The following is a 20906-nucleotide window of genomic DNA, read 5'->3' as shown; positions in this document are numbered from 1 at the left end:
TCGAGTAGTTGCTTTTCATTTTTGTCCATTACTTTTCTAATGACCCACCATTTAGTATACTTACACCCCAAAACTAAAAATATTCAAAAGTAGTCGAGAGTGCTATATCGTGCACCCATGAGTGAGGTTAACGAGTGAGAGAAGAGACCTTCTCTGGTACCATCAATATTATACTTAACAGTCGAGTATTATATATCATTTTCTTACTTTAAGTTCCATCTAAAATATGTCTCGAGTTGTGTACAAGAATGTTTGTTTTCATCTTCCTCAAGACCCCTAACTCATGACAAAAATAATACCAAAGGAGGCGAATGAATGGGGGGAGTCATATGCATCATGTGGCCATTTGAAGTCCAATAAATCGTAATCCCGCGAAACCATAACCGTTGGTTTCACTGTTCCCGCCTTTTCTCTCTCTCTCTACTCTTTCTCTCTCTCTAGGAGCTTCTTCCCCGATGAACTAGTAGCTGATCGACAGTCAAAAGTGCTAACGCCGGAGAAGTTCTCATCAAATTCATCTTATCCTCTAAAAATTACACAACTGCCACTGAGCGCATCAGTCATTTGTTCATATTCCTCTTCCGCCATGTCTGCCATCCAATATCACCGTAATCCGTATCCTATCCTTCATTGTTTTTATTCTCGTTCACCTAAACTCCTTAACTTCTTAAACCCTAATTCATTGGTTCCAATCAATAACAAGTTGTTTCTCAAAGAAGTTAGGAAGAAATCTAGGGTTTCAATATCAAGAGACAATACCAGGAACTGGAATTATTACTCGTTATGTTGTAAATGCAAACAAAATTCTGATCAAGAGTTGGAATTGGTTGAGAAAAAGGAGGACGAGATTGAAAGACCTCCTTTTGATATCAATCTTGCTGTTGTTCTTGCTGGATTTGCATTTGAAGCTTATACTAGTCCACCTGTACGTTTTTGTTGTTGTTGTTCCAAGTTTAAATTTCCCTAAATATGTTTGTTATTGAATTTTTCTTCTCATATAGAGTTATTTGCACAGGAAAATGTAGGAAAACAGGAAGTTGATCCAGCCGGTTGCCAAACTGTGTTTCTTTCTGAGTAAGTTCTCGATTTCCTTGAGGTTTTGTGTTGTCAGTTTTGGGTTTTTGTTTAGGTTCTTGTCGGTGTTGTTCCATATTTTCATCTCCTAGTATTCAGTATTGTTTGATGTTGTTATACATAACACGTAAGTTGTCTAGGTTCAAAACTAAACTTGGGGTTTCTAAAGGTTGTTTCTTCGCGAGGCTTACGATGGACAGTTGTTAATAAAGTTGAAGAAAGGAGTTGATTTTCCTGCCATGGATCCATGGGTACAGTATCATGCTTAACCTCTTCGAAATTTGGAATCCACAGTATCTTTTTCGGTGATATCGTGAATTGTCTATCTAATTCTTACCTCATGTTAAAGTGTAACCAAATCTTCCGATGCTTATATTGGAATCGTCTATCTAATAGCTGATAAAATTATCAAGTTTCAGGGGACAAGTGACCCTTATGTTGTAATGCAATTGGATGGTCAAATTGTCAAAAGCAAGATTAAATGGGCGTAAGTTATTTCTTAATATTTTACTATGATTTTCATTGTTGTTGCTGGTTGATGCCAAAGCTTATGAAGTCGATCTTATTGATACTCATATAGATTCTTTGGAATATTAGTCATATATTCTTCTTAAACAAAAGTTTAGTATGATCAATTAGATGTTAACACTGGTTAGTAATCTTGATGTGAGTTAGGTCTTGGACTTGGAGCAATATTCTGTGGGATTCATACTCTCTGACCTCAGTGAGCTCACCTTTCACATGGCTTTGTGTCAGGGATCCCTAACTCCATTTGTTTAGCAATGAGTCCTAGTCTGCCTAAATGAATGAGCCCCTTCTTCTTCTTTTCTTGTGGAGCGCTCTTGGTAATATTATTGATTTTTGATCCTTCTGCTAGCTTATTTCCATATTCTAACATTCAGTCCTAATGACTTCCTATGTTGTTTCATCGCATGGTTAGCTTCAAGTGTGGTCCGCTTGTTGCTTTGCTAATTGTTAGAAAGGCTGTTCTTGATTTGCAAGTGCTGGTTAATACATGATAGGTTTAGTGTGAATAATCTAGTTTTTATGCTGGTCAATGCTTTACCTGAGTGCAAAGCCTGACTTTTAACACCAGTCGTCGTCGTCATTTACCATTCCATCGATGGTACCATAGTCCCCATGACTGTCAAGACTCAAGGGGTTTATTATCCTCACAACCCAATTTTTAGGTGATTTTGCACACCTCGAGATTATGATATGATTTTGTCAGAAGGTGCTGCAATCCTTGAAATATGTTTTTCTTTAATTGATTAATATTACTACATATCAAAACATTATTTTAAGATATAAATATGAAGATTTTAACATGGATCTGTCGCACATTCACATTCTCACTTGTTAGTTTGACCTGTTGTTTGCTTAGATTCTCCAATGCCACGATATCTTATATTAAGCCTAACATGAAATTGATTCTTTTCTCTATTCTTAAGAAAAAGGAGAAGCGTAATTATTAGATGGGCTATGTGGCAAAAAAAAAAAAATATACCTGAGATAGGGTTGCATCCTAAATCTATCCATTTCGGTACATCAATGATCTTTGCTAAATGTGTTGTCTTTTACATACACTGGGCTATAGTCTTTTAGTTTTGAATAAGGTTCTCATTTGTATACTTGTTTTCTTGGACTCAAAGAGTTAACGTAGCAAACTTATCTTGATTGATCATGTCATATTGTTTTTATGTTTCTAGATGTAAACTTCTTGTAATTTTATTATGAATCATGTTGGCAGGACAAAAGACCCAACATGGAATGAGGATTTCACTTTAAATATCAAAATATCACCAAGCAGAAATCTTCAGGTTAAGTGCATCCTTAATGAACTTCTATTATGTCGATGTATCTTTAGTATATTGTATTATCACCTCTCCAAGTGATATTTTCTGTATTATTTCTTCTGACTTTATCTTAGTAACTTTTATATTATTATTGTCTAAATTCCAAGAGAGTTATGGCCATCTGTTGCAAAGTTTAGAATATTATTTTGGAAACTTTGAATTAATATTAAAAAAATGATGATTTGGACAAAATGCGGGGTAACAAGAAAAAAAAAACTGAGTGCAAGGACATTGGAACTACTTGACTATATGTTACATCATAATAGTCTCCCAATAAGTAACAAAATCTAGGTACGTTTTGTCCATTGCCCATCCTATGTTTCTGCCCCAATGAAACAGTTGTGCCAGGATGTCCTCCACTTCGAGCAGGCTGTTCGGGTTAGAATCCTTAAAAAAAAAATCCTTTCTGTCCTTCCGTATCATAATAAGATTTAGACATGGATTGTTCAAAGTTCAAACTTCAGGTTGCAGCTTGGGATGCAAACCTTGTAGCTCCACATAAACGCATGGGTAATTCAAGCATCAGTTTGGAGTCTTTATGTGACGGTAAGAACGTTATTGTGATTTTTTTTTTGCAGCAGTTAATTTGGATATCAAGAAGTCTTACTTGCTTAAATTGCTCTCAACAAAAAAAAAAAAGAAGTCTTACTTGCATACATTGTTCTTCAGCGGTTCAATAGGGGCATATATGTATGTGGCGTGCTATAATTATTTGGTAATTGGTAGTGGTTAGATATATATTTCGCCATATTAAAATATAAACTTGTGTTTTACTCTTCTTGTTTGCACTATCTATACTAATGCATGAAACATCTCAGCTACTCCGTAGTCCATTCATGTCAAAGAGTTCTTCTTTTTCTTTACTATGGTGTAAAATATAAATGATTTAATTTGTTATGAATTTGGCGTTGAGCAATTTGAGTTTGGCTATGGGCATGTGTTTTGCTAGGCAACTTGCATGAAGTACTTGTAGAACTGGGGGGCATGGGCGGAGGTGGAAAGCTTCATTTGGAGGTAAATTTTTTGCTCTGGGTAATCATGCGCATTGAAAGTAGCACAGGGTGATAGTAGAGTATTCTGACTAAAAGACTATCCTTGTATATCTGTATTAGTAGTATCCTGTGCAATTTGGCATGGTATATGTTAAGACATCTATATTATTTTGAGAATTCAACTCCTGCAAGGTCTCCCATGAATGCGAATTCAGTACTTACTCTTACTGTATGTGCATTACTGAAGTCTCGACTATTAGAGTTGAAGTTTTACTAAATATTGAATTGGAAAGGAACCTACAGAAATGCTCAGATGGTCAACTTTACAAAACAATGGACCAGGAATAATTTGGTCTTCTGTTCTCGATCTAACATATATTAATAGTAACTACGCGTCTCAGTTTATTTCAAGCCTGATGAAGAGTTACTCATAGTTTGGTAATGAGTTTTCTTCAGGTTAAATACAGAAGCTTTGATGAAGCTGATAAAGAGAAACAGTCGTGGGGCATACCTTTTATTTCAGATCTTCTGGCCAAAAATAATTTGGGGCCTGCTTTACAAAAGGTTCTCGGCACTGATACTATACAAACACGCCAGTTTGTCGAATATGCATTTGGGCAGTTAAGATCATTTGATTTTTCATCCCAGAAGAATCAAGATCCTAACGCTGATGTTTATGATTTGGAAAACTCTGGGAAATCCATAAACTCAGATGGTCGTCTAGACACACCTTTACACGAGGAAAGAGTTCAAGATGGTTCTCTAGACAAAGGTGTCAATTTACTGGAAAATAACAAAAATTATGATGCTAAAGGTGATGAAATCACATCAGAGACTCGGGTTGCAGAATCTATACCGTCATCTAACTATTTATGGGATAACTTTGCTGATATATTGAATCACACTGTTATCCAGAAGCTTGGTGTTTCTCTTCCTGAACAAATAAAATGGGATGGATTCGACATGTTGAACAAAATTGGTTTACAGTCGAAAAGAATAGCAGAAGCAGGATACATAGAATCTGGGCTTGCTGCTCCTGAAAGTCAGGCTGGTACGGACAGTAGAAGTGAAGAATCATCTATAAGCAAAGAAGTTCAGTCTTCTGCTCCTGATATGAGAAAGGTGTCGTGGGATGTTTTGAAGCAAACAGATTCAATTTTAGGAGCACTTGTGTTGCTGACTACGACATTTTCTCAACAAAAGGAGACAAATGTTGAAGGGACTGACAGTACAAGTGGTGGTTCCGTGACTGTGGTTGATGGTGTTCCTTCCTCGAGTGAAAGTACGCTTAGTCCGATAGCTGAGTCATCATTGAGTCAAACAAAAACTGAGGAAATGAAGCAACTATTTTCAACTGCAGAGAGTGCAATGGAGGCTTGGGCTATGCTTGCCACCTCACTAGGTCAAAATAGTTTCATCAAATCTGAATTTGAGAAGATATGCTTTATCGATAATACATCAACTGATACTCAGGTAAGGAACAATGGTTGGTTCAAAGAGAGCTGTCTTTCTTCTTCATAATTCATTGATCTATGAAGGGGAAGGAAACAGGAATAGGCCATTAAATTGTTGAGCTTCAAACCAAACATCTACCATTTATTCATTAAGACAGTAGGTTTAAATTCATAGAATTGCAGGTAGCAGTTTGGCGCGATTCTTCAAGGAAAAGATTAGTAGTTGCTTTCAGAGGAACTGAACAAGTAAGTTAGACTTTCACCTGGTTAGAGTTTATTGGTTGAAAATACCTACCCTATTGATGTTTTGTCAGGTCAGGTGGAAAGATTTGCGAACTGATTTGATGGTAGTTCCTGTTGGGTAAACTATACAACTTCAAAGAAAAATTTGTTAATCATATTTTCTTCCTCATTTTACTGGTAAGGTGCTCGTATGTAGCGTTATGCTAATATCAACTAAATCTGCTTACAGGCTTAATCCTGAAAGGATCGGGGGTGATTTCAAGCAAGAAGTCCAAGTAAGTGCGTCAATTTGTTGAATCAACTGCGTGGACATTCATAATCTAATGGGAACTGCTGCATCTTCCAGGTTCATAGTGGGTTTTTAACTGCATATGATTCAGTGAGGAATAAGCTCATGTCTATCATTAAACTATCAATTGGATTTAAGTAAGTTTTCTTATTATCAAGATTTGCTTCTTTTTGTGATCATGAATAGTGAGTCGCGTGACTCTTAGATACTGTATCTACAATTAAGTTTAGATATGCTGTTCTGACTCGGCAATACAGTTGCAACTAGCATCCGTGAAGAAGTGTTACATGATTTATTTCTTCCGATCTTGTTCAGTTGTTCCCTATACGCAACACCATCTGCTATTCGATTGAACAATCCTCAAACTCCAGTGATAATTCTAAAATTTCTGCTTATTTTTATGCGAGACTTTTATTTAATTGCAGAGATGATACTGCGGAAGATGTCTCCCGGTGGCACATTTATGTGACTGGTCACAGTTTAGGTGGAGCATTATCTACACTTCTTGCTTTGGAACTTTCATCCAGTCATATGGCCAAGTAGACTCCAGTCACTTCTATCAACCAGTTTAGCTCCGTTCACAACAACATTTTTTTTCTGAAGTTTTTGGTTCTCCTGTTGTATGTACTATGCAGGTGTGGTGCAATTGCCGTGACCATGTATAATTTTGGTTCTCCTCGAGTTGGCAACAAAAGATTTGTTGATAACTATAATGAGGTAAGAAACAACTTTCTTACCTCTGAGATTAGGGTCACTAAAATGAATTTTTGTTACTTGCTCTTAAAGATTAATGTATGTGTAGTAAATTTTGTTCCTGTTAAATGTCAAGTATCAGTATAATTATTTCATGATAAAGGAGTACATGATATCAAAATAAAGAGTCAAAACGTAGGATAATGATTGTTTAGACATATAGGATTTCTTCCGTTTAGAAGTATTGCATATTTGGATGTCTTCGTAGGCTTCTTTTAGGTCGAAAAGGACCCATTAATGCGTCAGAAGAAGCTCCGACGGAGGTTAACGATGTTTGAAATAATCAAATGAAACGACTAGGATTCAAAAATCCTGCAAAAGATCTCGGAGAGGGATTCTGTACTTTGGCTTCACGAGATTAATCTAAAAAAAAATCGTTGACATGCAACCAGTAATTTGATACGAGCTAGTATATCTTCATGTCTCATCCTTCTACTTGTGCTGCATAACTCTTTACTTGGATTTTTTGCATTGATGCTTGCAGAAAGTTAAGGATAGCTGGAGAGTTGTGAACCACAGAGATATAATCCCAACTGTTCCTCGACTGATGGGCTACTGCCATGTTGCCCAACCTATTTATCTTTCAACTGGTGGTATAACTGATGCTTTGGTGGGTAACTATGAACTCACTCCATTACCTTTATCAATGGTGAAGCAACAATTCTTAATAGTCCTTGTCATCCGTACCATGTCTTTGGTCTTTCACTAATCGTGCTTATGAACTAATAGATCGCTTGTTTTTATCCTAGATTATAAGTCATTGAAGTGCTCACTGTTCAATCTTCTAATTTGTAGGTTAATTCAATATTCTACCTTCGTCATCTTCATCTAGTGCATTGATATCTAGCTATAGGTTGAAACGGGAGTGGTAACAGATAATTTTTATAAAGTTGATATGTGAAACTTCTAGGTTAATATTCCTGACTCAATCCTGTGCCTCGAGAATTAAGCCTCGGCAAAAGCTGTTTAGTTGGCTCTCACAAAACTCAAATCCATGCAAAGAATGACTCTGGAGAAAAGGGCTGGGGCCTGACCAAGAAGACTGCCATAGAGAGCCTTAGCAGATTAAGAAGCCCAAGACAAACCTACCAGCCAAAATATAGGAGTACAAAATAATGAACCAATGGTAGGGACGATCTGACCATGCAATTAGGTCCTCACACAGTAGCAAGTACACAGGTTTTTTTTTCTTTTTGTTCTTTTTTTATGGTGGATGTGTTATTCTTGGGACGCGCATAAAGTGAGCTGCATGCAAAGCTAAAATACTTGGAATGTTTTATATACACAGTTACACACAAGATAAAAGAGACTGTAAAGTTGAAAATTCTACTCTTGCCTTCACTAGATATTTTATGTAAACGTGAGTGAGTTACCTCAGCGCAATTTCTATTTCTTACTATATAGTTTCCTTTTATAATTTTAGTATTACTTTTCATTTACCTTGGACTATTATTTTCAACTCATACTCGAGCTGCTTGGCTGATGCCTTACACCATTATTCCTTCCGTCCATGACGTTTCTAACTAAGATGTATCATAAGCTGAAACGGGTGGAGTTTCAAATATGATACTTTCTTGACTTTTCTTTCTTTTCATTAACTGATACTGAAGAATGTTACGTACAATTATCTATACATCATATTCTTCCTCTGTTAACAATAAACAGGAGGTGGTTCTAAGTTGACTGTGTTATCTCAGGCAAACATGGATCTTTTAGCGGATGGGTATCAGGCAGACGTGATTGCAGAGTATACACCAGATGTTCTTGTCAGTGAATTTGTATGTTTCTCAAACTTGTTATTCTTTTCAATTGTTTATATAAATATTTGCGGAAATGTAAATAAATTCAATCCATGACACAATCTTGCTACATTATGAAATTTGTATCTTTCTCACACTTGTTATTCTTTTCAATTGTTTATATAAATATTTGTGGAAATGAAAATAAAATCAATCCATGACACAATCTTGCTACGTTATGAAATTTGTGCATGTTGAGTCGTTAGATGGATCAAGGACCCGTTTTTTTCTCTTGCCACTTTTTTTTTCTTGAATTGTTCAGCGTGTGCCTCGAACCGTTGACCTCTAAGGTGGAAGATTATACCTCTTACCACTCCAACCAAGGGTTGTTGGCTTTCTCTTGCCACTTGCTTACAAAGAAAATGGGAAGTGACGGACTAACAATTCTCTAGTTTCTGACCGCTCTTTCGATGGTTATTTGTGCAGATGAAGGGAGAAAAGGATCTAATTGAAAAAATACTGCAGACTGAGATAAATATCTTCCGTTCAATAAGAGATGGAACCGCTCTTAATCAGCATATGGAAGACTTCTATTACATAACACTTCTTGAGGTACTATTTATTTGTCACAGTCATCTTGATCGTTTTCTGATGGTTACCAAGTGCAAATAAAGGAGATAGTTTGACTAGTTACCTTCTTGAAGAAATAATGATCCATCTCTTCGTAGTCCTGAACTCCTGACAGTGTGTACTCAAATTCTTAGCCATAAACTTAGAAGTTCCTTTAGTGATTGATGTGCATAAATACCTTTCTTGTTATATCTGAATTTCGACTGACAAAGTATTATTGGACTAAACTTTGTCCAATGCTTAATGTTTGATTTGGTCATTATCTAAGGTTTCTATGCGTGAATAATTGAAATAGGTAACAATAATATACTTTTGTACCCAAGAATCTACTTCTGATTTCTCTCTCTTCTGTAGCATGTTCAATCAAATTACCGAATTGTTGGGGGTGGAGCCGGTGGGGCCTCAAACTCGAACGGAAAAGGTAATTCCTCGATCAGCCAATGTGACTGTATTATCTCAATTTGGGATCAGGGGCTCATAAGCTAGCAAAATTTTGTTTGGTTCTCCCCATTAAAGTAGCATACCAACATTTTGACAGACCATTTACTCGAAAACCTCGAAGACTGTACCACTTTTAATTTGATGATAATATTCTTTCACTTTTGCAGAAACGCTGCCCAATAATGGTTGTTAGTTACAAAAGCTGCATCTGGTGTGAACTTAAGTATGATATTCAGGAGGAATAAATGTAACCGTATTGGTCCTTAGCAATTATTTTGGAAAATGTCTATTACTGACAATTATTTATGTAAAATCAAAATCAGCTGCACTAAATTTACTTCAATTTTCTTGTTTTTGTTAGGCAATGAAGTTATGAGCAAACATCAAGGTTATCTCGCTTTAGACAGGACTAAGGAATAAAAAAACATCCTTGGGTGATCTTGAGGTTGTCAAAAACATTCTCGCACATTTGCTCGGCTACTGAATCCCCAACTTCAAGTAAGGAGACACATTTATCCAACTAAACTAACTACTTTCAATTTCATGTACTATTGTATCATGTGATATAACGGCATTCATTGTTATAGTAACATAAAAACCCCAAAAAAATCTCTTATAGGATAACATATTTGTAGAAAATAGAAGCTTTTATACCGATGATTCTGTGAATTTATTGTAAGGCTTAAAAATAATTAATGTAATGATTTCCATCGAAAATATTGAACAAAAATTAACTGAGAAAATGTGAATTCTAGACTATAAAGATCATATCTAGATTTATGGGCATAAATAGTTGAAGGTAACCATCAATAAATCACTGTAATACAGGTTAAAATGTACTAAATGGCATAAAAAGTAACTAGTGAAAATTTTGGACAAGACGAACTCCACCCATGAAAGATAAATACTTGTAAAACCGTTAGTTCTAGTTTTCTATTCATTCTTGAAAGTCTTTATAGTCTTAGTCTAGGCGGTATAAAATAGAAGTATACAGATGATTCTGTACATTTATTCTAAGGCTTTAAAGTAACTAATGGAATGATTTCCATTGTAAAGTTGAACAAAATATTAACTGACAAAATGTGAATTCTAGACTATAAAAATCACATTTAGATTTATGGGCGTAAATAATTGAATGTAACCATCAATAAATCATTGTAATACGGGTTAAAATATGCTAAATGTCTAAATGGCATAAAAAGTAACTAGTGGAACAAGTTAATTTGAATTAAGTAAGAAATGAGGAAATATTGAACAAGACGAATTCCACCCATGAAAGATCTATACTCGTAAGTTCTAGTTTTCTGCTCATTCCTGAAAGTCTTTATAGTCGTAGTCGTTCCAGTAGAGCAAGAACAGAGGTTATCAGTCATACAACTTCTAAGACACAGGGACTTCATCCTGACCACCAAATTTACTTAGTTTGGATGATCTAAACTCTAAATATTACAATATTATCCATTTTTACGTATTTAGGTATCATAGCATCTGATTTTTGCTGCAATTGGATTTCCTTTTACAAGTGAAAGTGAAGAAAGACGACTCTTTCCGATTTTCTTATTCTTTTTTGCATGGCTCATGATTTTCCGACTTTGCTTTAGTATATCGATCTCTGTCGTATTCTTTTTCCTTTCTTCCTCCATGTTAACTAATCGTGCTTTTAGAATTTCAATTGTTTCTTCCTTAGCCTTGATTTCCCTTTGGAGTTCTTCCATTTTCCCATCTTCTACTCTCCAAAAATCTCTTTCCCCTGCACAGAATACAACATTAGAAAGATTCTGGAACCCAGAAAGAATTATAATCGATAATCGTCGAGAGTTCGTGAATCTTTCGCTGAGTCAACACCGACTCGCGGAGTGTGAAATTGTGTATACCTAGTTAACTCAGAGTCATTAGTTCTAACTCCAACTCAATGAGGTCCAAGTCTGTTTCTCTTTTTCACCAAAAACCCAGAGTAGAAAGCACTAACTAAACTGTAATTCTGTCTTTCTCAATACTAATTTCATCTTTTTTACCATTTTCAAGGTTGATTTGTTTGCTTTACCTAAAAGTCAAAAAAGGTTATCTATAATCTTTTCAATTGTCACTTCAATACTCTAGTAATAATGTAACTATAACTATTCTGACTTTATTGGATTAAAGTTGATTTGTTGTGAAAATTCAAACAATCTGCAGAAAACACCAAGAAAAACAAAGTCGAAAATGAAACTAAAATACTTGTGCCCAATAGTTATAGAAATTGTTCTATTTGATACTCATAATGCAAAGTAAAATGTTCAACAACACGAATCGCTCTGTTACGTGTTTCATTTATGAAAAGGGGTAAGAGTTTTAGTGTCATTGTATAAACTTGTAAAGTATAAGTTCGAGTTATTCAAATTAGGGTTAATGAAATGAAATGGTAGTTGATGTGCAAAAATTAAGATTATTTTATAGATCGTTACCTCGGTAAGTTCTTTGAATGAGATCATCAAGTTCAGTCTTGATAGCAAGATAAAGTTGTTTCCATTTTTCAACAGCTTCTTCTCTACATAATTGTTCTTCTCTCATTTGCTTAATCATCAATAAATTATAATTAAATCCTCTAATCTCCCATTGTTGTTTTTCATTATTACTTTCTTCTGAAACAACAATTTCTTCCTTTTCTTCCAACTTCTTCTTCAACCTCTTAACTTCATCTCTCAACTTTTTTCTCTCATTCTTCCATTCACTCTCTTTAACCCCGAACACTTTCTTTTCTTCTTCATGAACTTCACTTTCTTTCTCTCTCTTCCTTACAATCTCATTCATCTCCTCTTCTAATGCTTTTATCTTCTCTCCTAAAACACTTACAAAATTGTACTGTCTGCAGGTTCCTCTGTTTTTAGATTGTTTATGCAAACTGCAACCCATTACTACAGATTTTAGAGAGAGAAAGACTAGTTTAGTTAGAGAAAATATATTCATTGGTGATGGATGATAGGCTCTCTCTCTCTCTCTCTCTCTCTCTCTCTCTCTCTCTCTCTAACTTATTTATAGGAATAGCTTGTTGTAGAGTGTAATAATTCCAAAAGGTATTTAATTAGATCATCCATAGTGGAGGAGGCTCCACAAATAGTACCCACAATTCATGTCCATTTTGATTCAAGTGTAGGACGCTCGTGACCATGCCCCACTCATGTTGATTAAACTAGTTGAGGGAATGGGGGAATTTTACCAACCATTTATTCTCTTGGAATAAATTATTATTTTTCTGTAAGTATGGGGCTCTACTACTGTCCAGTTTATGGGCAATTTGACTAATCTATATATAGCACTAAAATATTAAAGAGTGCTTGCAATACGAGGAATGTATTATAGTTTTTAATATATTTTTTTTGTATATATTTATCGCAGTCCAATAACTAATCATAATGAACTAGAACCGGGAGAGAATATAATATGATTATGTGGTTCGGGCATAAAGACCTACCTACTCCATGCTGAAATCAACAAAAATAGTTTACTTTTTTTTTTTTTTTTGTTGAAAACAAAAATAGTTTACTTTGTAGGATGCACAAATTTGCAAGGATTTCATTAGATTCTTCTCGACAACCTACTTTTCGCACCTGAGGTAGCTACTATTGCCACATTAATAACAACCCTTAAAACTAGAATACCACGAAGTAAACGTATCGAGTAAAATGCTTTAAAAGAAGTCCCACCCAATTGACAAAAGACGATGTAATACACTTTGGGCGTGAGGTTGTAAGTATTCGTCCCATATTAGGAGCACTTTCTCGACCTTGCAAATTGATATCATGTTCTCCCTTTGCTTGGTACCATCACTTAGGTTAAATTATAGATCACATGATTACTATAGGGAGATACCATGTTCTCCCATTGCTTGGTACCATCACCAAGATTAAATTATAGATCACATTATTAATAAGGGTTTATTTCTCAAATGGCCCCCAACTTTGTGACTAGCTTCCTGCTTGGCCTTACTTTAGCAATAATTCTCGTATGACTCCCTTTTTTTCCGCTTATCTTTAACTTTCCGTTACCCTCTCTGTCTCCTCCATCTCACTTTCTCTCTTTGTCAAGTCACCTATCACGTCACATCATCATCTTTTCCGACAGGAGTCGCCGGCCGGTCAAATTTCCGGTTGGCGACCTTTGAATATTAAAAAAAAATTAATTAATTTTCTCTCTCTTTAGAATTTTTTATTATTCCTCACCTCTCTCTCTCTAAAAACTCTAGCGAAGGGGTTTCCCTTCGCCGGAGCTAGGTCTGTTGAACAAACCTAGATCTGCTCACGAACAGACCTTCAAGGTTTGTTCGTGAACAGAACAGATCTGTTCACGAACAGACCTAGCTCCGACGCCGGAGTTTTTAGAGAGAGAGAGAGGTGAGGAATAAAAATATATATATATATATATTTTCTAGAGACAGAGAGAGGGGAGAGAAAATTTTCTTTTTTTTTTTAAATATTTGAAGGTCGCCGGTCAAAAATTTGGCCGGGCGGCGACTCCTGTCGGAGAAGATGATGATGTGGCGTGATAGGTGACTTGATAGAGAGAGAAAATGAGATGGAGGAGAGAAAATAACGGAAAGTTAAAGATAACGAAAAGTTAAAGATAACGGAAAAAGGAGGTCATACGAAAATTATTGCTAAAGTAGGGGGCTAGGCAGGAAGCTGGTCACAAAATTGAGAGTCGAGAAGTGGTAAATATTTAAATAATTTTAAATGCTTCCTCTAGTACTCAACCACATTCGAATTTCTACCCACCAAAAACCTCTTAAAGAGAAGCCTAGGAGACTAGACTACTAGTACTACTCAATGGGTCATGTTAGGTGGTGTTTGTTAGGAAAATAAAATTTACATTTTTGTCATATTTAAACTAAAAGTTAAGAATGGGTGACTTTAACAAAGATTCCCCACTTTAGGCAATAAGAAAGTGATTTTGTCATTTCACTTTTTAAAATGGAAAAGAGAATAAAATGTGATAGACCAATGTGCCACCCATACATAAAAAAAAACATGAAGAAGAGTTTCATTGGATTCCAAATGGAGCGGCAAGTAAGACAAAACAGATAATGTTTTGGAAATTTTTCCCTAATAAATGTCCATGTTGCTGGTACAGTTGTGGGCATCCCTTTGATGCTACCCACCTTAAGAGTGTTCTTTTCACATTTATGTTATTTGCAGACTATCTTTAATGAGCTCATTAGAGTGTTCTTTAATGAGCTTTTACTAGTTCAAAACTTAAAAAATCTATGGATTAAAAGCACTTGCCAAAACTATAAGCGGGCGGGGCTATTAGCAGAAGGTACAAAACTTAGAGAATCTACAAGCATTGGTTTCTTTTTAAGCACCCAGTCCCAGACTCCTAAAGGTTTTTGGGCCATCATTGCTACTCATTTTTCTTCGCTCTTACTCTCTCAAAACGGAACGCTTCTTCCTCGTTTTTTACTCTAGGGTTTGAAGAAGAGGAAGGAAAGAATGCGATTAGGGTTTAATCAATCAGACTTAACTCTTTACAAAATGGTCAAATATAAGTCAAGTCAAACAAAGAGTAGATGCCTCAAGAGTCAAGCCCAGTAAACTCAAGGTCAAGCCCAATAAGTGTTTAACAACCAACAACACGTGCAAAGCCCAAGAAGTGTTTAACAGCAGCTCCTTACTAACTAAATTTGTTTTTTTTGCCACGACTTTTGGGAATAATAAAAAATCTCCGGGACATAAAGAATAAGTCAACTTGGATTGACTTAGGAGGAATATTTATGTTTTAGTCCAAAAATAATTCTGACTGCATTTTAATCCTTCGTCTTCATCTTCACCCACAAATTTCAACCACTACAACCACAATTTCCGGCCATCGCCACCACCACATTTCACAAATCACATAAAGCGTAAAATGGGTTGTTCTATGAGTGATTAGATTAGTAGTAGTTTTAGTATTTGAAAGAGATGTGGGTTATCTTTAATCTCAATAATTTTCTTTGAAAGTAGGCATTTGACTAACACTAGAAACAATAAGAAAAGATTTGAGTTTACAAGCTTGCCTCATAAGTACCCTTAAGTGGAAAAGACCAGAATGAAGAAGTGGCTTTAATATGAGAGAGAAATTAAAGTACGTAAGAGTTGAAGATCAATACCCTAACAGTCTGTTGTATGAAAAATCTTCTCATACTTCATACATCTATTCATCTATACATCTCCATACTTCTATGAAACATCTCTTGTATGAAAGATCAGAAAAACTCATGAAATAGTTTGATTTAATAAGAAGGAAAACCTAAGTCATTCTTCATACTTTTATAATGGAAGGAGAAAGCCCCTTCACCTGCAAAGCACGGTAGCAGAGCTGCTTCCCTGCTGCAATGGAAGGCTTCCCCCTTCTTTGTCTTCTATTGAGTTGAAGATTAATCCTAGCAGCTCAGATCTGCTAGGTTTTTCAGAGAGGGAAAATATGAGAAAGAGAGATAACAAGAAGAAGAAGAAGAAGGAGAAGGAGGAGGGAGGGAGAGAGAGATAGGAGGGGAGAGAATAAAATGGTGGTGGTGGTCGGAAATTGTGGTGGTGGTCGGAAATTGTGGGTGAAGATGAAGATGAAGACTAAGGGTTAAAATGCAATCAGAATTATTTTGGGCTAAAGCATAAATATTCCCCCCAAGTCAATCCTGATTAACTTATTCTTTATGCCCCGGAGATTTTTTATTATTCCCCAAAGCCGCGGCCTTTTTTTTTTTTTTTTGTTAAAAGACTAACTAAATTTGTTAAAATAACATATTTCTATCTCTCTTTCTCTCTCTACTTAGTACTAATACAATGTACAACTTTTTTTTTCATACTTATTTGCAAATTGAAAATTTACTTTTTTGTTGGAAGTGTAGAACATCTCCTTGTTTATTAAACTTTGATCACAAACAAGAAAATGCCTACTCTTGTCATTTACGACTGAGAGCATCTTGACTGAATTTATCTTTGTTAATCCAACTTTCGTATACATCATACACTCTCAGAGTATCGACACTTGCATATCTTCTCCTTGAAGTCATTCAGAAGTCTCAGTATTGATGTACTTGTTGGCCTCCTCATCCTAATTTTCTTAACCAACGGCATGACTAAAGTACAAAAGTTCGTATGGAAAAATTGAATGTTCGCAATATTTGAAAAGTTTTCATTGATTTTATATGATCTGAAAAACTCTAAAAAAAATAATCGGTAGTCATTCATTGTCAAAGCTCAAAGGCTTTAAATAACCTTTATATTTATTTTCATCCTTCCAACCATTCTAAGAAAGAATTCAAGAGATCGAAGAAGAGACATCAAAGAAAGGAGGAAGTGAAAGAAGAAGAGACATCAAAGAAGAAAGGAGGAAGTGAAAGAAAGCGAGGGAGTGGGAGATCCATGTAGAAAAGAAGAGTAGATAATGGAGAGAACAGATGAAGATGGATAAGATATCCATGCAAAAAAGATGAAGAAAGAGATGGGAGTGTTTTGATCCACGTAAAAAAGAGGAACAAAGAGAAAGAAGAGAAACATGCATATTGCTGCCAAGAAAGTTAAAAGCAGAGTTCCTGATCTGCTAATAGTTTTCATTAAAGGATTTATTTTTTATTAGAGCTCTTTGTTGGATTGGAAGAAGACTATTTTATGAAGGACTTGGTTTTTAATCGGCAAACTTAAATATCTATGTAATTTTATTTTTCTTTTTTGAGATAATTCCCTTTGTAATCCATAATAACTCTTGTCATAATTTTTCAATGAAATCGCCTTCTCCTTCATACATGTATATAGTTGTCAATCATCCAAAAATATTTCAAACTAAGTATAATACTATTTATTTTGACCATGCACTGATTCAATATCCAAGGAATCCATAAACAAACTGGCACAGTTCGAGATGAAGAAAAACTATTGTGAAATTCATAATAAATATGCCAGTACAATAAACATATAATTGATTTATAACCGAAACTAGATACCTAAATTTCATGATAAGTTTCTAACGGAACTTTGGTAGCCCCTCTAAACCTCAATAAGTGTGTTTATAATAGGATAACACTGTATAGGACCTTTGTGAGACGAAAGACCTACAGAACATAAAGGTTTTGAAACACCAGTTAAGACATCATATTCCATCCACTTTTGCATGCGACCACGCTCGTAGAAGGCGGTTGAGGCTTTTAAAATAAACCTTTGGCCATCGAAGAACAATGGACTAATATGAACTATGGGAATCGTCTCAGGTTTTATCACATCTTTTCTCTTAATTTTCCACTTGTTGTTTTCATAATCATGGAGTACCCAAGTTATTATTTCAAGTTCAGGGGTAGCAACGACAAGAGTAACTTCATCTTCTAATACTCCAAGCCAAACAGAATTCCACCAAGTTGTGTCTACTCCAACCAGCATTACACTCCTTGGTATTTCAATCATCCTGCTCTCTTCTTTATCCAAATTGAATGCAATAAGATATCCCTCTCTAGTTATCCAATGTATAATCCCTCGATAGCAAATAGGAAGAATAAATTGGGATATAGAATTTATTTTCAACCCGTTAGTACCATTGCTTATCATTGAAGACTTGCGAGAGTCTCTCCAACGCCCTTTCTCTGGTATAAAAATCTTGAATTTATAAACCTTGGGTGCTTCGACCAAGCAAACTAGATTGTAGTGATTGTTATAGTTATACTGGCTGGAGGAAGTTGACCCACCAAAGATTATCCCATAATAACAATAGAACATTTTGTAGGGAGATGGAATATGTTTTTTTTTCTTGGTTAAAGGATTGTAGATGTAAATGAAGTCTTCAATCTTAACAATAAATAGGCCACGACAACTAGCAAAAATGGTTGAACTACTACTATATTTATCAAGTGGTACATCTAGAGTTAAGATGGTTTCACTAAGGAGATTGGGTGAAGGGCAATCAAAAGATACTAGAGTGATACTATCGCCGACTGGCGGTTTCGAAAGAAAACTAGAAGCATATTGAGTTGTTTGAAGACTAGTATGTTTGGCGACAAAAGAAGGATGAGAGATGAAGGAGTACCATCTTTTGTTGATAACTTTTAGTTGACCTAATGTTTTCGCCGACACTTTTATGAGGATTTCACAAAGGAGATCGTCGTTTAGTTTATCCATGACAGCAGCTATTGTTGTTTCTAAGATACAGTAGTCATCTGCAAAGACAGAGAGAGAGAAAGGAGCAAAAAAAAAACTTCAAAACAAGCTCAAGATAATTAATATTAAAAGTGCGAAGCTAACATAAAAATGAAAAACCACTAGTTTTACAGAAAGGAAGGATCATGCACAGGTTATAGCTAATACTAATTGCTATTGTTAGGGTTTGGACATATTAATGTCAAATCCCTATACAAACACCAGAGAGAGAGAGAGAGAGAGAGAGAGTATGTATATATAGGATGTATACGATAATAATGAGTACCTCCTTGTCCTCCTCCTTGTATTCTCCTTCTCACATTCCTCATGGTGTGGTTATTACTCAAAGCAATAACCTTTGATGGTGGAATTACATCGTCATAAACCCTAGTACTGTCATCATCAGTGACTATACCAAAAGAACCAATCTGATCATTCCCATCATTCTCCTCCTGAGCACACAATATTATTCAAACATATAATTCAACAACAACAATTCACTTACTATACATATATATATAGAGAGAGAGGTAACTGTGAGAATAGTCCCACATGGGAGAATGGGTAAGAGAATGGGTAACTAGCATATAAAGTATAAAGTATAGGTCCTCTCCACTCATTGCCAATTGGTTTTGAGTTGGATGACTACAAACTTAACATAACAAGTACCTGTTCCTTCATGTAGGTTATGAATCTGGAAGTAGACGACGTCGTCCTCCTCATTCAATCCCTCCTGCTCGCTCCAAAAACCTCTGGACGCTGACAAAAAGAGGATCAAAAAGATTTTGACGGAGAGGAAAAGGAAGATGGCATTCTCTTTTTCTTTTCTTTTTTAGGGTTTTAAATGGGTGTAGCTCCCTGCACCCCTTGGGGAATAGGCGGCAGACTTTAGGGCATTATGAATAGTCTATCCGGCGGAGCATTAAGATTTTGTCAATCAAACACATGAAAAATTTCTATTTTGGAGAAAAAGTTTCTCTTGTTGTCTGGAAAAATAGCCTATCAAACAGACCCTAAAGTTAGTAATATCTTTTACCAGATTCGGCTTCAGAAGGCAAATAAAAGTAAACCCTAACCTAAATCTTACTCCTACCTAATTTGGGGTTTTCTTATAAGCTGCTGTCTCCTCGTATTTGCCATCAAACACAGACGAAGTTATGTATAAAACACCCATAACATGTTCAAGATCTAAACTTTGATGGAAAATTATAAAGAGCTACTAGCTAGGGTATAAGAGAAATCATAACAAAAATCCATTTTTAGTGAAAAGGTTGAAACTTTCCTAAACAAATACTCCCTCCGTCCCAAATTAAGAGTCCCATTTTAAAAACGTAACTTTTTTTCACAACTTTTACTTTTCCGTTTTTACCCATATTAATTTTTAACATGTTTTTTGAAATTAAAAAGAATTAGCACTATATATATAAGATTAGTTTCCATAAACACAAATTATTCTTATCTCTTGCTAAAAGCTTACCAAAATACGAATTGTTTTAATTAAGTAATAAATACATTATATATTGTCAACACGGGTATAATTGGAAAATCTATGGATTTTATATGATAAAAGAGGAATGAGACTCTAAATTTGGGACAGACGAAAAAGGAATACGAGACTCTTAAATTGGGACAGAGGGAGTAACTTAAATAAGGAGAAGAAGAAGCTCACTTTGATTCAATGAATAGGAAGAGATGGGTAGTTGCTCATATCTCTCTGGTCAGAGAAAGAAAATAAAAAACCTCCAACCACACTTATTCTCTCTAGAATTTTAGGGACCTAGTACCTGGGTGGAGATGACATCACCGTTAAGTTTTTTTTTCTTGAAACAATACTGTTATTTTTTTTTTTTTGTTGAACTTTGAAACAATACTGTTAAGTTGTAGTTGTACTTTCGCTGACAACAGGCTTGTACGATTTTTATTTTCCTTTTATTATCTTCAACTCATGAATAGTGAATATAACCATTTGTAGAAACAAAGATATGGATTTGGGAGACTTTATAGGCAACCCCAAACTTGTTACATGCAATCTTGCTAAAGGCAAGTCTTAATTTGGTTAGAGGCTATGTGCGGATAGAAGGCAATGCATGGGCCATGTTTGTCCTAATTTGGAGACTTACTCGATGTATTGAGAGATAGTTGGTTCAGCGTGCGCTTTGAGACGGTTTGATCACCTTTTATAGGTTTTTGTGACCGACTGCAGAAAGACGGTTGAATTGAGGTGATTACCCTAGCCGACCACATAAAGAGTTTGAAAACCTCTCCCACTAAGTGGTTGTCCTGGACAACCACATAAAGAGG

At 35.4% G+C, this 20906-nt stretch overlaps 3 protein-coding genes across 11 annotated transcripts; 1 reads left to right on the top strand and 2 right to left on the bottom strand.

Moving 5' to 3' along the window:
• The first annotated feature begins 81 nt into the window (after window positions 1-81).
• Window positions 82-10188, top strand: LOC147550948 (putative triglyceride lipase). 6 transcript variants are annotated; one of them, XM_086665975.1, is made up of 20 exons: window positions 82-925; window positions 1016-1074; window positions 1244-1325; window positions 1488-1561; window positions 2825-2894; window positions 3395-3476; window positions 3880-3944; window positions 4379-5395; window positions 5560-5622; window positions 5691-5737; window positions 5849-5894; window positions 5966-6045; window positions 6334-6447; window positions 6544-6625; window positions 7146-7271; window positions 8359-8439; window positions 8887-9012; window positions 9385-9451; window positions 9639-9694; window positions 9833-10188. In XM_086665975.1, exons 1-19 carry the CDS (start codon window positions 587-589, stop codon window positions 9662-9664), a joined length of 2646 nt encoding a protein of 881 aa, XP_086522101.1. In that variant the 5' UTR covers window positions 82-586; the 3' UTR covers window positions 9665-9694; window positions 9833-10188. The 6 variants fall into 6 exon arrangements, 2 of the variants coding, with proteins under 2 accessions (XP_086522101.1, XP_086522102.1); XR_015236930.1 differs by having other exon boundaries at window positions 92-925; window positions 1494-1561; window positions 9639-9718; XR_015236932.1 differs by having other exon boundaries at window positions 92-925; window positions 1494-1561; window positions 7146-8021.
• A 489-nt stretch (window positions 10189-10677) lies between these two features.
• Window positions 10678-12503, bottom strand: LOC147550947 (uncharacterized). Its single transcript, XM_086665974.1, has 2 exons — window positions 11916-12503; window positions 10678-11221 (listed from the first exon to the last, which is right to left on the bottom strand). Exons 1-2 carry the CDS (start codon window positions 12415-12417, stop codon window positions 10944-10946), a joined length of 780 nt encoding a protein of 259 aa, XP_086522100.1. The 5' UTR covers window positions 12418-12503; the 3' UTR covers window positions 10678-10943.
• A 4841-nt stretch (window positions 12504-17344) lies between these two features.
• LOC147550946 (putative F-box protein At1g57580) lies at window positions 17345-20517 on the bottom strand. 4 transcript variants are annotated; one of them, XM_086669624.1, is made up of 5 exons: window positions 20275-20517; window positions 19275-19364; window positions 18892-19057; window positions 18496-18625; window positions 17345-18055 (listed from the first exon to the last, which is right to left on the bottom strand). In XM_086669624.1, coding segments are annotated over exons 2-5 (351 nt in total). In that variant the 5' UTR covers window positions 19329-19364; window positions 20275-20517; the 3' UTR covers window positions 17345-18054. The 4 variants fall into 4 exon arrangements, with proteins under 4 accessions (XP_086525750.1, XP_086525749.1, XP_086525747.1 ...); XM_086669623.1 differs by having other exon boundaries at window positions 17345-18625; window positions 20275-20515; XM_086669621.1 differs by having other exon boundaries at window positions 17345-18625; window positions 19275-19357; window positions 20275-20514.
• Between the last annotated feature and the right edge of the window lie 389 nt (window positions 20518-20906).

Source organism: Eschscholzia californica, unplaced genomic scaffold (genome assembly GCF_041429995.1).
Source record: "Eschscholzia californica isolate CP2 unplaced genomic scaffold, dmEscCali1.0.p SCAF_3, whole genome shotgun sequence".
Lineage (NCBI taxonomy): Eukaryota > Viridiplantae > Streptophyta > Magnoliopsida > Ranunculales > Papaveraceae > Eschscholzia > Eschscholzia californica.
This window is presented reverse-complemented; position numbering and strand designations above follow the sequence as displayed.